General features: G+C 41.2%; 1 protein-coding gene across 3 annotated transcripts in view; it reads left to right on the top strand.

Moving 5' to 3' along the window:
* Pard3b (par-3 family cell polarity regulator beta) overlaps window positions 1-17,215 on the top strand; it is a 993,253-nt gene that overhangs the window by 923,881 nt on the left and 52,157 nt on the right. For all 3 annotated transcript variants that reach the window (XM_048344902.1, XM_048344903.1, XM_048344901.1), the window contains one exon: window positions 10,344-10,423. In XM_048344902.1, the coding sequence (XP_048200859.1) occupies window positions 10,344-10,423 (80 nt within the window). The remainder of the gene's footprint in view (window positions 1-10,343; window positions 10,424-17,215) is intronic.

Here is a 17,215-nt window from a genome sequence, read left to right as displayed (position 1 = left end):
CTAATAGCTTTATTTTAACAAGGCTCTTAACACACCAGCCAGCAGCAGGCTCTGGGGGAACTCACAAGGACTGAAAGCATCTTAATTCAATATTCCTCCCAACTTCTCAAGCCCTTCTCATAGGCTTGTCATAGGCTGTCCTAATAAAGCCACAGAGCCACGTGCAAGGCACACCAAGGTATGAGTTCTTCCTGTTGTTTGGAATAAGCTGTCAAAAAGTTTCACTTCCTGAGCTATATAAGCTCCCCAATCCAGTCCAGGCACAAGTTCTAATGTAACCCTGTTGTGTGAAAGGCTAGGTTTCAGTTATGGATTAAGTCAAAGATTGTTTTTATCAGACCTATATGGAGTTCATTAGATTGGAGGAAAAAAAAAAAAGAAAAGAAACTGCAAGCTCCCAAGCAAGATAAAGGGCTTAAAAAATTAATTGGATCAAGCCACTGACCTTATTTTGTGTGTGTGATGAGGGAAATTACCTAATAAGGAGTTGTTCGAGCAGAGTCTCTGAGTCTATTTGAATGAAGGACAAAATGAGAAATGAGCTTATAAATGCCTCTGCCTGTTTTCTTTCCCTCATTCCCTCCTCACATGGCCTGACTTCCTGAGGACTTACTTCTTAACATAGGCTTCTCCTTGGCAGCCCTGTCTATAACTTCCCACCCTCTCCTTGCAGCTATTTGCAAGAATCTTTGTACCAAACACACTCATCTATATTGTTATCGTTTTTATTATGACATTACAATTGACCAAATTGCAGGCATAGATGCAACAAATTATGATTTATCTATATACAAAGATCTTATGTATACATATATACATTAAAATTTATGTTTCTTGCATGTATGCAATAGCAGACAAACATTCCAGTAGGAAAGAGATGAAGAGAAAAATCATATACCATTAAAATATGTATATATTTATAAATATGCACAGAGGTCATCTCTGGATGGTTTTCCATAATAATCATGTTAGGAGAAAAAGCAGTTAAATCTATTTCTTAAAATAATGAAACAAATTTATTTCCATCATTTCCATTAACCAACAACATGTCCCTGGAGTGTCTTAGAGTACTAAGCTTATGTAACTCAGGAAACACAAATGTTTCATTAATCCCATTTTTGTGAGTCATGATAGGATAAGACAGCACAACCAGTGCTTGTTTACTTATTAAAGAACTATCAGAGTTTTCAACACCATAGCACTGACCTTTGACATGAATCCATTGAAATCATTCTCAGTAAAGCCAATCACAACATCATTAAAATTCTGACATATAACTTTTGCTGACTTTATATTGGTCACTGCTCAGTTGCCAACAAGGAAGTCCACCCTCTTTATGTTCACGAAGAGCAGATTTCACAGCATAGTAAGAGATTTACAGAACAAACAAAAAAATCTTAAAGGAGAAAACCTTTGGATAAACCTCCAGGAATGTTTTTCTAGGCCACAGAACTGAGCTACCAAAGGGAGCTACTGCCACTTCTAGTCAGGAAGTTAGGTTTCAGAGCCCCCCAATGCCTCCATCAGGGGTCACTATGATTAGGAAGGTGTTGTCATCAGGGTGTCACCTCTTATGTCACTACTAATACTACTACTAATTAGCACTACTAATTAGCAATAGTCCACTCATAAACCAGTGGCAATATGTCCAATGCTGCCGCAGGAACACCAAGCACCACTAGGCATTGTTAGCAGCATGAATAGTGAATACAGTCAATGCCTCAATTCCTAAATCATTGCTAAATGTTGTGCCTTCCCTTGCCTCACAGCCAAGGCATTGGCTGCCAGAGAGTTCTGGGAAAGGAAGTTTTTGTCTTTCCAGGCTCTTAGTTGAGGGAAGGAAAGGAGAAGGGAGGACTGGGTAAATCACCCAACTCGTTGCATATATCACAGTCCCTGACTCACTGCAGTTCTTTTTTTTTTTGGCCAGTCCTGGGCCTTGGACTCAGGGCCTGAGCACTGTCCCTGGCTTCTTCTCGCTCAAGGCTAGCACTCTGGCACTTGAGCCACAGCGCCGCTTCTGGCCGTTTTCTGTATATGTGGTGCTGGGGAATCGAACCTAGGGCCTCGTGTATCCGAGGCAGGCACTCTTGCCACTAGGCTATATCCCCAGCCCTCACTGCAGTTCTTGATGACATTTGACACTGTTGACCATTCCTTCTATCACAGAACTCTTGATTTCTATTCTAGCACTTTCTCCTGGGTCTTCTCTGGACTAGACTTTTCCCATAATTCCTTCTAGGCTCAATTTTATTTGACTACCTAATCATAATAATCATAATCACAATAGAAGGAGGAAGAAGAGGAGGAGGAAGAGGAAGAAGACAAGAAGAAGGAGGAGGAAGAAGAAGAAGATGAAGAAGAAGAAGGAGGAGGAGGAAGAGGGGGTAAAGAAAGAGGAGGAGAAGGAGGAGGAGGAAGAGGAAGAAGACAAGAAGAAGGAGGATGAAGAAGAAGAAGATGAAGAAGAAGGAGGAGGAGGAGGAAGAGGGGGAAGAGGAAGAGGAGGAGGAAGAAAGGAGGAGGAGGAGGAAGAAGAGGAGGGGGAGGAAGAGGGGGTAGAGGAAGAGGAGGAGAAGGACGAGGAGGAAGAGGAAGAAGACAAGAAGAAGGAGGGGGAAGAGGAAGAAGATGAAGAAGAAGGAGGAGGAGGAGAAAGAGGGGGAAGAGGAAGAGGAGGAGGAAGAAAGGAGGAGGACGAGGAAGAGGAGGAAGAGGAGGAGGAGGAGGAGGAGGAGGAGAAGAAGAAGAAGAAGAAGAAGAAGAAGAAGAAGAAGAAGAAGAAGAAGAAGAAGAAGAAGAAGAAGAAGAAGATTTATTTTCTTTTATCATATATTTTCCTTTTCTTCTATGTTGTCTCCACAGACTCTTCCTGGTCTCCCTTCCCCACAAATTTAAGTATCATCTATATGCTGAATGTTTTCCATCTTCTAAATTACATGCCTTTATACTTACCTACCTACTAGACCTTTTCATCAAATATCCAACTCAAGCTCAGTGTAAGTATTCCCTTATACTCTACTGCTCAATCTGTTCTTCCTTTATTCACATCTAGGAGAATGCCACCAAAATCAGAAGGTTGCTAAGCCTAGAAATTCAAGCATTATTCTAGACTCATCCTTCCCTTTAAGCTACAGTCAATCCTACAATCCTACAATGCTTCCTTAACATCTTTGTGTCACTCTCTTGTTTTCTTCCTTTGGAAAATTCCCCTAGCTTACACTCTTATCATTTCTTATCATCCAGACTGCCCCAGGAACCAACCTTCACACTATGGCATGAATCATCTTAAAAACTATGAAACTCTTAGAAGATAACCCAGGAGAATATCTAGATGACCTAAGATTGAGTGATGACATTTTAGAAATAACACCAAAGGAAAAACACATAAAAGCATAGGTATCTGGGCTTTGTCAACATTCAAAACTCCTGCTCTGTGAAAGACACCATCAAGAGACAAGCCACAGATTGGGATAAAATGCTTGCAGAGACAAAACTGATAAATGACTCTTATCCAAAACATACAAAGAATAAGGAATGAGCTACTTGATTTTAAAGTGGGCTGGAGATGCTAACACACACCTCAGCAAAGGTACAGAGATGGAAAAAAAGCATATGAATAGATGTTCTTCATTATAGGTCATCAAGGATGTGTAAACTAAAACAGTAATGAGTTATATTTGCCCACCTATTTGATCAAAACCTAGAACACTGATGATAACACCAAATGCTGTTCAGCAAGGAGTACAACAGGAACTCTTGTTCCTTGTGGGAGGGAATACAAAATGGTATAACCATTTTGAAAGACAAGTTTGGCAGTTTCTTTTAAAACTAAACACAGGGTTACCATGTGATCTAGCAATGACACTCCTTGAGGTATTTACCCAAAGGTGTTGAAAACTCATGACCACACAGAAACCTGCACATAAATGTTAATAGCAGCTTTACTTATAATTTTCAAAACTTGGAAGCAACCAAGATGTCTTTCAGTAGAAGAATGGATAAACAAAGTGGAAATCCAAAAAATGGAATATTATTCAGTATGGAAATGAGCTATCAAGCATGAACAGAGGAAACTTAAAGGCATATTGCCAAATGAAATAAGCTGCTCTAAAAAAGCTTTATAATGGGGGCTGGGAATATGGCCTAGTGGCAAGAGAGTTCGCCTCGTATACATGAAGCCCTGGGTTCAATTCTCCAGCACCACATATCTAGAAAACGGCCAGAAGAGGCGCTGTGGCTCAAGTGGCAGAGTGCTAGCCTTGAGCAAAAAGGAAGCCAGGGACAGTGCTCAGACCCTGAGTCCATGCCCCAGGACTGGCCAAAAAAATAAATAAATAAAGCTTTATAATGGATTATTCCAACTATATGGCATTCTTGAAGTTAAATTATGAGAACAGTAATATCCATATTGTTGGGAAAAGAAATAGGGCACAGTGGAGAAGCTAGAAATCATTCCTCAATATAATAAATGCTGTATCTGATAAACCTACAGCCAGCATTATACTTAATGGTGAAAAGTTAAAAACATTTCCTCTAAAATCAGGAATGAAACAAAGATGTCCACTCTCTCCACTCCTCTTCAATATAGTAATAGAGCAATAAGACAAGAGAAAAACATAACAGATCCAAATAAAGAAAAAGAAGTAAAACCCTTCCTCTTTGAAGATGACATGAGCCTGTATTTAAACAACACTACAGATTCCTCCTCCAAGTTACTTGAGCCAATCTGAAACTTTGGCAAAGTAGCAGGATATAAAATTAACCCACAAAAATCAGTAGCTTTTCTGTATGACAACAAAGAGAAGAGCAAGACTGCAACTTGGAAAGCAACTCCATTTTTAATATCCTCAAAAAATATAATACCTAAGAATTAACTTAAGCAAAGATGTGAAGGACCTCTATGATGAAAACTTCAAAAGACTGAAAAAAAGAAATCAAAGCAGATTTAAGGAAATGGAAAAAAAATTTTCCATATTCCTGGATTGTAAGGATTAAATCATGAAAATGGCAATACTGCCCAAAGCAATTTACAAATTCAGTGAAATACCCATCAAAATCCAAAAAAAAATTCTTCAGTGATATAGAAGAAGCAATCCAAAAATTCATATGGAATAATTTAAAAAAACAACAACCCTGAATAGGGAAAACAACCCTTAGCAGAAAGAACAGTGCTAGAGGAATATCAGTGCCAAACTTCAAACTCTATTACAAACAGCTTGATACTGGCACAAGAATAGGCCTGAGGAACAATGGAATAGAAGACCCAGAAATGAACCCACGGGCCTACAGTCACCTAATATTTGATAAGGGAGCCAAAAACAGAGTATGGCAGAAAGACACCCTTTCAATAAATGGTGGTGGCTATACACAAGGCAGAAAACTGAAGTTAGATCCTTATATACCACCCTGCATCAAAATAAATTCCAAATGATCAAAGACCTCAATGTAAGGCCAGATACCATGAAAATATTACAGGAAGAGATAGAGGGAACACTAGGGCTCCTTGGCATGAGTTGAAAATCCTAAGTGCAGATCTAGAATCACAACAAATCAAAGATAGACTAAATAAATGGGACTGCATCAAACTGAATACTTTCTGCATGACAAATAACATAGCTATCAAGATAAATAGAAAATAAAAAGAATGGGCGAAAATCTTTACTAGTTATGCATCAGACAAGGGCCTCATATCTACATATACTTAGAGCTCAAAAAAATTAAGTCCCCCAAAAACAAACCAAAAAGAAACAACCCAATTAATAAAGGGGCTAACGACTTAAAGAGAAACTTCTCCAAAGAAGAAATAAGAATGGCCAATAAACACATTAAAAATGTTCAACATCTCTGGCCATAAAATGCAAAACAACATTTAGATTCCACCTCACCCCAGTCAGAATGGCCAAGAAAACCATAATAGATGTTGGAGGGGATGTGGCCAAAAGGGAACCCTACTACACTGTTGCTGGGAATGTAAACTTATTCAACCATTCTGGAAAGAAGTATGGAGAGTCCTCAAAAGACTAAATATAGAGCTTTCCTATGACCTAGTAGTTCCATTCCTGGGAATTTATCCAATAGACCATAAACAAGGCTACACTAAAGCTACCAGAACTATGTTCATTGCAGCATGTTTACCATAAGCAAGATATAGAACCAACCCAGATGCTCCCCAATGGATGAATGGATCCAGAAAATGGATTTCTATGCTTCCATCAGAAAGAATGACATTGTCCCATTTATGTCTTGTGGGGAAAGGAAGGAGAACCACAGAAACGGTGAGACAAAGGGTGAACCAATGCAACAGCAATACTCACTAAACACTGTGTTAGAAGTGAACTTTACAACTTGGGGGGGAGAGAAGTAAGGGGAAAACAGGAGGAAAAAAGATGGGGTAACACTGCTCAAAAAGAAATGTACTCATTACCTCACTTATGTAACTGTAACCCCTTTGTATAATACCATTACAATAAAAAAATTAAAAACAATTATATTGAGGTAAGCCAAACCCAAAGAAACGTAGGTTGCATGCTTTCCCTCATTTGTAGTCATTAGAACGTGCCTCTAAATCCACAAATAAACACAATGGATAGTAAAAGACAAAAAAATTACACTTCAATATGACAAATTATATAGGACTCTAAACATTCACACATGAGATCAAAGGAAGATGTTCTTAGGAGAGGATCACAAAGATTCAATAGCTATATGCATATGATCATATGAAATGATATGTGTCAAAATGAATGCCAAGAAATAGAAACAAGAGGATTTTTGTTAATTTGCTTGTTGTTGTTGTTTTTTTCCTCCTTTTTTGCTGTTTTTTTTTTTAAATTTCTGTACCTTTTGTCTTATATGTAAGTTTATCTGTTTGGAGGAAGGTAAGGGGAAACACAGAAATGGTGGGACAAAGGGTGAGCAAATGCAGCAGTGATACTCATTAGCCACTATGTTCAAAATGAACTATGCAACTTGCGGGTTAGGGGGGGGGGCGCGGAGAGAGTTAGGTGGGAAAAAAAACTGGGAGAAAATGAAGGAAGAGGTGATATTCTTCCCTGACTTATTTAACTGTAACTTCTCTGTACATAACCTTTACAATACACATAAATAAACAAATAGATAAAAGAGATAGAGCACCGAGAATTTTTAGGACATTAAAACTATTCTGTATGACACTCTTAAGATACTGGTCTGTGTTTGCCCAAACCCCAGAATGCATCCCAGAAAAGACCTCCAACTTACTGACTTTGAGTGGTTATGATGTGCCCGTTTATCAGTTATAACAACTGTACTTTTCTGTTTGGGGATGTGATAATGAGGGAAGCTATGTGTACATTACAGGAGTATGGGGAATGTCTGTGTACCTTCCCTATATTCTTGTGAAGCTTAATTTTGCCTTAAAATTTAGTCTATGAAAACCATTGAGGTATGGCAATCATAGGCAATCATAGCAATCATAGGCATCTTAGAAGCAGCCATAGTACTGCTGCTACTTCAGTAACATATTTTCTTTCTTCATGCTCTGCTTCTCACCAAAATTTTGACATCTCCAGAAAACTTCTTTTCCTATTCCTGCATTGTTTCCCTTGTGTTCTCTCTTCTTAACATAACTTGACTCCTCCTTCATCCTCCTCCTCATTCATATTCAAGTTGTAGATGAAGCATCAGCACAGGGGTGAAGCTGTCTTCAGCTCTCCAGGTGCTGCTCTCTCCTTAGACTTCCACCCTCAGGGTGATCTCATTGCAATGCAATTGTTTCCAGGCCTGGGGGCTATGGGAGGGGGACTGGGTTTCTTCTAGGCTTTGGAATACCAAACATTAGGTATCTTAATGGGTGCTCAGTGATCACTAACTAAATGCATGCATGATTTGGGGATGTTACCATTGAAAGACATGAATAGGAGCACACATGGTGAGTGAGAGAATCACTTTTCATTTGCACAGGGGCAAACTGCATCAAGTTCTGCCTTTTCCCATGAAGTTGTTCCTGCAGGCTCTATCTAGGCTACTGAGGTAGCATCCTAAATGCTACACAATCAGACGGCCCTTCAGCATTCCTTGTTACATTTCTTATTTCCCAACAAGATAGAGAGTAACTTAAACATAAGGATCAGGTCAAAATGCACTGAATCTAATATGCTGATGAGGTAGCTCACCAGAACAGCTACAAGCAAGGGAGGGAGAAGGAGGAAGGCGCACCAGAATATTGACTGTCCATCAAGAGGCCATACTCTCTCTGGATGGAGCTTTATGGCTACAAGAAAGTGATTAGTTGTGAGTGTCTCGAGCCATACTAAAGATACATAAAGTATTTTCCACTATGCACAATTAATCATCTGCAACACAGCATTATTATTGATATGAATTTGTTCTCCACAAGAACTCCTTTAAAGCACAAAACAAAACAATGCCAGGCATGGTGGTGCACACCTGTAATGGAAGCACTCAAGAGGTTGAGGCCGGAGGATTGTGCGTTTTGCTCCAGCCTGAATTACAGAGTCCCTGTCTAAAAAGAATTTTAATCTTAATAATAAATCTTTAATAAAGTAACTGGGCAATACTTCTGCCTTTTGGTTCCTTTTCTCTGCTATTTATATATTTCTTGCTTGTCACCATTCTTGCCTCTAGTCTTTGGTAGAAAGGTCAGAGGTACCAAAGCCAAGGGTTGTACCCTAATGCAAAGAATTCTCTCTCAGTCTCTCTCTGGAGTGCTTTCTAAGTTGGTAACACTCTGCATACACTTTTACCTAGGTTGATCACTGCATTCATACTCTCAACTCCAGCTGCTCTGTGCTGTGTCTTGCTGAAATAATACCACGAACCTCCTATGATTAGTCTTTCTTGTCCTTTCCCTCCCCCCACACCCTGCACAAGCTAGGACAGTGGTTTTCATAGAGAACTAGAACCCTGGTAAAAAGAGAATAATGTCCAGCTTGTTGAGTGCTACATAGAAAAATTGTCCCCTACTGACCTGGAAACTGACTTTTGTTCACCAGCAAACTTTCTGTCTCCCTGCCCAATTATAGTAGTTTGGGTTTTGTAGTTACCTCCTCCATGAGCTTTGTAGGAGGGCCTCCCAGGCACAGAAGCAAGCACATGTTTTTGCTATCACCTGTTGATATGAGCAGATAACGAATCAGTCAATCCACCAGTGCTTTAAAACACCTGCTGTGTGTTCAGGCTGTTGTCAGTTGGTATGATAGTTACAAAAGGATCTGATGGGAGGACATTGCATTCAGCAAATGGACAGCTATTGAGAACTATTGGGCCTAGTCACTGCCCTGCAGGATCTCAAAGGATGATTTAAAAAAAAAAAAAAAGGCCCAAAAGGGGCTGGGAATATGGCCTACTGGTAGAGTGCTTGCCTTGCATACATGAAGCCATGGGTTCAATTCCTCAGCACCACATTTATAGAAAAAGGCAGAAGTGGTGCTGTGGCTCAAGTGGTAGAGTGCTAGCCCTGAGCAAAAAGAAGCCAGGGACAGTACTCATGCCCTGAGTTCAGTCCTCAGGACTGGCCACAAAAAGAAAGAAAGTCTAAGAGTGGTGAATGCAGGAAGTACATAGGAAGGGACAAAGACCAACAAAAATCAAGGAAGACCCATGCTAGAAGGAAAACAGCTCCCCACTTTTATGTGATTGTTCACCAGGGAGGAAAAACCAAGTGAAGTTCAAGGTGGCCAGTGAGAGCCTCACAAACACACAGCAATAGACAGCTGGTTGTCACCAATCTCTGTTAGGAAAAGCAAGGTTCGTGGAAAAGGTGCCTTTGAAGATAAGGTCCTTGTCAGAGGATCCTCTCATGGCATGTTGAGTAAATATAATGTATTCTGGATTTGACCCTGAAAATACAGGAAACAAAACATCTGAATAACTATGGACTTTAGTTAACTGGGTATCAATACTGACTCATTACTTGTAAGAAATATACCACACTAACAAAAGAGGGAAGAAAGAGGGAAGCTGAGGGCAGGATGTAAGAGAACTCTTGGGACACCTTGCTCAATTTTTTTTGTAACTCTCAAACTATCCTAAAAAACTAAAGTCTTATTTTTAAAAGGAGGAAGAAATGGTCTTGCAGCTACAAAATATTCCTGGCATGAAGATAGGAAGGAATCCATTTGACAATGACCCTATGTAGAATAAGTGACTTGGTTATTATGTGCCATGTTTGTGGCTTGATCATCAATGGCTAAAGCCACACTGAGTTCGTGGCTTTCTTTCTCGGGGCTGATTTTTGGCAGGCAGAAGCGGCATTTGTGCACTGATTATAATTTTCAGATGCATTGTTACTAACAGGACATATAATGGATCTTCATCTCTAATTACTTTTCTCTCCACAGGTGTCTGGAAAGGGTCCAGATGGGAATGTGCACAACCTCCGCTTTGAAGGGATGGAGAGACAGTACGCATCCTTACCAAGGTAAGTTGTGGAGGGGGTCTCTCATCACCAGCTCACCCACAAATGAAGTCTTTGGAGAAATCTGCATAAAATAGAAATCTGGCTTTGAAATTGGGAATATGTTATAATTTTGCCTTCCCGCCATCTGCTGTAGCCCCAGTGTCATCTTCACAACTGTGATAATAATTGAAACACTTGTGGGTTGTTTTTTAAGAGGAAAAAAATAGTATATCATAGCAATTGAACATGTCAGACACAATACTGGATACTGAATGGAAATCCTAAGCCATTGCTGTAAAAATGGTGTCAAACACCCTGGACCAAGCTTTGGGACAATAAAAAGAGTCAATCCTCTGTGCCAGGAATCCCCTTCGAGAAAGGGCAGACCAACGTTAACCTTGGCACTTGGTGCAGGTGTTAAAAAGCAGGAGAGAAACATGAACCTGGGAAGGTGTTCTTTGCTTGATTTTGAATCTGTCTTTGTCCTTAAGGCAATAAGCAAACATTGTTTTGAGGCACAGACAAGTAGGGAAAAGAAAAGAAAATGGTGTGGGAAAAAATTCTCTTAGTAATTCTGACCTAACATGATCCACTTATGCGGTAACGAGACACGGCTGAAAATAAGATACAATTCTCAAAGGTTGGCAATCGTATCTGTGAGATGAGGACTAATGTTAGTGGGTTATCAGAAGCACGTGACCGAGAGGAAACCCTTCCAAGATAACTTACATCCAGCTTCCACCGTAGCTGGGTGTGTGGACAGCCTGAAACTTACTGAGCTTAAAAAAGAAGCAAAGAAAGGTGAATGCCAGCCACAGCACTGGCATGTTTCAGAGTATTGTCTTAGAGAGGGGTAAAGGAAAAGCCCCAAGCAAAGCCTCAACTTCATCATCAAAGCCAAGCAGGGCATCTAAAGTACTCAGCCCAAGACAGAGTTACTTTTTGTGAGTTAAATATTGGCTATATCATGTCACGTGTGTGTGTGTGTGTGTGTGTGTGTGTATGTATATTGACAAACAAGTTGCACATTACAATAACCATAGCCTAGGTGACCATCTGCTCTTGTAAATACCATATAGATTTTCAAACAAAATAAAATCTCAAATTTAGCAAAGAAACAATTTTTAAAACTGATTAGGCAGGATACTCAAAAATGCAGTATTTTATTTATCTGAATTTTATTTTATCTCCCTGCTTTTGTTATATATGTTATCTGATAGGGTATTTTCTCCCCTTGCCCATGATTTCTTTCCTGTCCCTATTTTTTCCCCTGGCCCAGTATTTTGTTTTCATTTAAAAAGTGGAAATAGTTTCCAAATTTCATTTTAAACAGAAGATTTCCGGCTTTCACTGTTGAAATGTATGGAAATTGTGGTGAAGGCAGATGGAAAGTAGTTGGTTCTTAAGGGAGTGGGGGAAGAAAGGAAAACTGGAAACAGCTTAATGTCTTCCTGGCCAACTTACACTGTGAGTACAGAAATGGATATTTCTTTTGGTACAAATTAAAAGCACAGAAATAACATGTAAATTCTATAAATTTCACTCATGTATGCATTCCTCATATATCTACTCATCACTAACTATGCATCAGGCTCTGAGAATACAGAGACTGGACACACAGTCTGTCCTAGACAAGGCAAACAATCTTTTATGAGAATGCATGAAATGTCTAGGGTAGTGCCTCTTCACATATAAAGTCCTCTGAATTTCTAACTCCTGTGTATGTTCACAACTTTTCCCTGAAGTGTCCAACCATGGATGACTCTAAATATGTCTTTTTTAAGTATTAAAAATAGGGGGAGGGGAGCTGGGAATGTGGCTTAGTGGTAGAGTGCCTGCTTAGCATACATGAAGCCCTGGGTTCGATTCCTCAGCACCACATAAGCAGAAAAATCCAGCAGTGGCACTGTGGCTCAAGTGGTAGAGTGCTAGCCTTGGGCAAAAAGAAGCCAGAGACGGTGCTCAGGCCCTGAGTTCAAGCCCCAGGACTGGCAAAAAATATAGGGGGAGGGTTTCTTACAAAGATAGTATGTTCCTTAGGTCAGACTGTGTATGGCTCTAGAGCTATCTTCACAATGCCTGAATTGACAAAGTCCTATCAACCTTGAAAATAGAACTATGATTGACAAGGAAGCATCCTAGGCTGAAAACAATTTGGGAGAAAAGTGTACTCATAGACACCTAATAGTAGGAATGATGACTTGCACGAACAAATAGATCTTGGTGGCTATTTAGCAAGCAGAAGGAGCCATGATGGAGAATAAACAGGGCTCACACCAATATGTGAGGCATCCTTGACATGGGATTCCATGAAAAGCTGAGTTTTCATCAAAAGGGGAAAAGCAGAGTTCCCTCACAGGGGGTGCACCCAGACCATAAAATCCATATTTACTCTGGGAGAAGTAGAGGGGAGGAGACACATTACAACTATTGGCCTCTAAGAAGCTGTGCAGATTCAGCTCTGAATGACAGTAGCGTGGACCCTGATTTTCCCACCCTCCCTCTCTCATACTCCTTACCCACATCCGCTGATTTTACTATCCAGTAACCACTGCCTTTGCAAATGGGGAGGTGAACACAGCTCTGAAGGAACTGCATCCTTTGCCCACAGAGGCAGAGAGCTTTCAAATATTTATGGAGCTAAATTTTTAATTAAAATTAGAAATAGTTTTATCCATAGGAATTCAGTGGCAATCTTGCTAGAGGACATATTACTATGCTATGGTCGGATTTGGTTTCTAGGTTGTTTTGTGGTGGTATCATTGTGTGTGTGTGTGTGTGTGTGTGTGTGTGTGTGTGTGTGTGTCCATTTTGACAATAAACTCAGTAACACTGATTTATATGCCAAATTTATAGGTGCCCACAGAGAGAAAATGCCCTGTAGTGCATGAAGTAGATAAGATGGCCAGGACCAGGGACTTCCTCCCAAGCTTTCATAGAACTTCTGTCATCTTTAAAACAGGCCCAAGCAGCCTACTGCCAAGCTAAATGACACCACAAGACAATAAAACCAGAGCCTTGGCCAGAACAGGAAAAAGACAATTTCTCCTCGCACTCAGTAGTTAGGAGCTTGCCTGAGGCTAAAGGCTAAGCAATGTTAAGTGTTATTGTTAAGCAATGTTAAATCCTCTGCCTCCAAAGGAAAATGACTTTATTTCTTTCCTCCTGAGGGTACTGCTTTAGAAAGCTGAGTGTGGTTGTAATACAACCTAGTTAGCAAACACCAGGCCTCCGCCAGTGCCAAGGCCCTACCAGCCTCTGCAGACCTCACTTTTCTTCTCTAGTAAACTGAATGACATCAGTACCCCCTTATTCTCACCTGACACAAACGATTCCTCACCCTAGGTGAGCAGTTTCCTGGGCTGCTATCCTGTGGGACTATCCACGCATGTCTATTTACAAATGGTTTCTTTTCCACTCCAGCTTGCCAGCCCCTTTCCATGTTTCCAGGTCCCATCCTGATTTATGGGACCACTCACATCTAGGTCCTGTCAGCAGTGAACTCTCAGTTCTCCCATCTCAAGCCTCCATCACTCCCACCTGGTCTGTCCCTGGCCCCAGGAGATCCCATTATCCCCTTTTGCACAGATGGCTCGGTGCAGCAAGCGGCACATGTTGTTGCTCTTCCGGGTTTATAATCAAGCCCAGAGCTTAGAGGAGGGAGGGAGCCAGAGCCAGGCGCCCCGCATCTCCTCTGCACATCTCCTCTGTGCGCCTAGGTGCATGGGCAATGGAAAGTGGCTGCCGCAACTCATAAAACCCCACTCATTGGTTCCACTACACAATTCACATTAGGCTACACCAGCTGGGCCCCTGCTGCTAGCCAGAATCCCTTTCAGTCATGTTGTTGACTATCCCCAAGTGGACATTGCAACCCCTTCCACCTCTGTTAAGTCCTACAAAGATGACTCAGCTCCCCAAGCCCCAATCTCTGGAGATGACCTCACTTCCCCTCCTTTATAATATCAGCCCTCAACTCCTGCTGCCTTGGCCTGCTGTGCCTTCATTAGCACACACTTCTCCAGGGGATGCAGGAGGACCAGAGCATGGAGCCAAGCCTAGAGTGCAGCACCGCACTGTCACTTACCACCAGGGTGGCCTTGGCCCTGCTTTCTAATCTGAAAATTGGAGATGACATTGAGGCCTTCATCCACATACAAGATAGCAACACTGGCAATGAAGAGTGTGACCTGTTAGAAGGAGTTTGGGAGGCTTCGTTGTTGTTGTTAGTGGTTTTCTTCTTTTTTTTTTTTTTCATCTGTAGAGAAGTTTCTCATTCTATAATGAGGCAAGCAAATACTAGAGCTCCTTTTCACTGGCTTCTTAGGGACCTGCAAACCAGCTTTTCCTCTCTGGGCTGTTTCACCTCCACCCTCACCCCCATGTTGATTCCCTCCCCTTGCCTTGGTGAATGCACAGGTTGATGGCAGACCCTTCCATGCCATGGAGAATGGGACAAACAATGCCTGCATGGAGATGAGCTGGGGGTTCTGCCTTACTCTAGGGAAAGGCCAAGAGTTCCGAGGATGGAGAGCCAGAGAACATAGCAAACTAATGTGATCTGAGTGATCACCTATGCTAATGAACAGAGTGGGAGACAGCTCCGGAGCCTGTAGAAGGGTTTCAGGATGCTAACAAGGTTCTAGGCAAGAGTCCAGAACCCCTACTCAACAAGACATGGCTGAAAATCTAGGACCTTAGCTCTGGGAGCAGACTCAGTGTGAGAGCAGCACTCTTTCCTTGGGTGGAAAGAACATCTGAGAGACGTCATAGGGACTGCTAGTGGCTCTGGACAGGACAGTGACAACGAGACATCTCCGGGACTCATATCAGCCGGCTGAGCTGGAAAGGGAGAGGCAGCATTACCCCCCAAACTTGACTCTTGTCCATCAGAGAAAAACTAAGATCTTTCCTCAGCCCTTCTGCCTTCTCTAGTGCTCATAGTCCTAGGAAAACCTGGCCTATCCTTGCTGGCTTGATTTCCACTACAGCCTCTTGCTCTAGGCTGGTACTTTCACTTGGATATGGTTCTAGCTATTTCCTTTGTGGAGATTCTCTCTGAGCAGTCCCATCCACTCTTACAGATCAGTTCCCATCACTGTAGCCATAATTCCCCAAGTGCCTGGCTAACCTCCACTCTTCACTCGTGCTGTGATCCAGTTATAAGCATCTGATTGGCATAAACATCCTTCCAAGAGGTACGTACCAAGACACCTCAGAGTCCTCATGCCAAAACAAATACAGGTCATTTGGGGGGGGGGGCTCTTCTTCCTTCTAACTTTCATAATTTTTGTTTAGTACCTTCCTAGTGCCACTCAAAATGCTCTAAATTACATGATTCTCCCCTGCCCTTTTCTGCCCCCCCACCTTGCACCCCTATTAGATTGTAAATTCTTTGAAGAGGCTTTGTTTTATTCTCATTATTTATACCCATTACTAAAACTTAACATACATGAGGTTCATAATATATTGTTGTATAGATGAATGTACATTTGTTTGTGTACAAGTAATTTAGGGAAAAGAAATCCTCCCAAGCTTTCTTGACAGTTGTGTTAAGACTTTTTTAATTTAAATAATATTTTTTCCTTGAGAATGTCTTTTCTCTGGAATCAATAGAAATCCAGACTTCTAAATAGTTAGCCATTACTGAGCACTTAGAATAGGAGTCCAGCACCGCTAAAAACACTTTGCGTATACTCACTGACTTAATGTTCACAACAACCCTGTGTCTCAGCAACAACCCTATGTCATCTTCATGTCGTGGGCGTAAAGGAAATGAGATTTCCAAAATTCAACAGCTAGGAAGTGATGGAGCTAGGACTTGAAATCCAGCAATCTGGCTGCAAGTCTGTTCCAGTACACCTGAAGTTATCTAGCTCAGAGTCAGGTCCTTATCTTGTGATTGTAATTCTCCCTTTGATTATATGCTCACCTGTTGGTCTTGCTCAGTAAACTGTAAAGTGCCTTTGAGGACAGGAACTGTGTCTTATTCATCTTTGTATATGATGCAGAACATTACTGATCTACAGGTTAAGTAAGACCTTTCCACCATCTCTGTAATGCTGTCATAAAATCAATTCTTCTCCCCCTCCCTTGGGCCCTTCATTGGAAATATGAACAAATCCTGTTTTGTTAGAACACTCCTGGATGTTGAGAAAGCAGTGCCTGTGAATTGGTACTTTGGTTCTTCAAGATTAAGAATAATACCTACCTAGAAGAAAAAGAATTACAATAAATCTTCTGGTGGCATGCTGTATGAGGTCACTCATGGAGAGAAAGAACTCCAGCCCAAGAGTGATGAGGAACAAAGGCCTGTACAGGCTATATTTGGCTTCCAGTCCTGATGTTGCTTTAACCCTTATTAGATAAGTTATTTGGGAGAGAAATACATCTCTTGGAACATCTCAAGCAGCTTTCAACTTGGCTGTGTAATGAGAAGAAGCACATTGGAGCTGATTCTGAATAGAAAGCTCAACTTTAGGAAGAGCAAACAGCTTATGCTTGCTTCCTGGAAACCCCAAATAAAATTGTGTTCCCAGTGTTTCCAATTGGGTATGCTTGTTCAGATCAGAGGAACACACCACAAAAGCAGATTCTGTCTTCACATTCCAGTTGGTTCCTTTGGTTGGTTGCTGCTTTCCTGCCTTCATATGTCTTTTCCCATCCTGAGAATGACTCTGGTCCCAAGCACGTGGCTAACTTTGAAGCTTGCATCACATCCACTATTCAATGATTTCTGTTATTCTCAGAAGCATTTATTTTGGGTAGCCTCTGGGTTCTTTTCCATCATTCCCTTAGTTGGTGAAAGACAGT

Source organism: Perognathus longimembris, chromosome 4, assembly GCF_023159225.1.
Source record: "Perognathus longimembris pacificus isolate PPM17 chromosome 4, ASM2315922v1, whole genome shotgun sequence".
In the NCBI taxonomy this organism is placed as follows: domain Eukaryota; kingdom Metazoa; phylum Chordata; class Mammalia; order Rodentia; family Heteromyidae; genus Perognathus; species Perognathus longimembris.
This window is presented reverse-complemented; position numbering and strand designations above follow the sequence as displayed.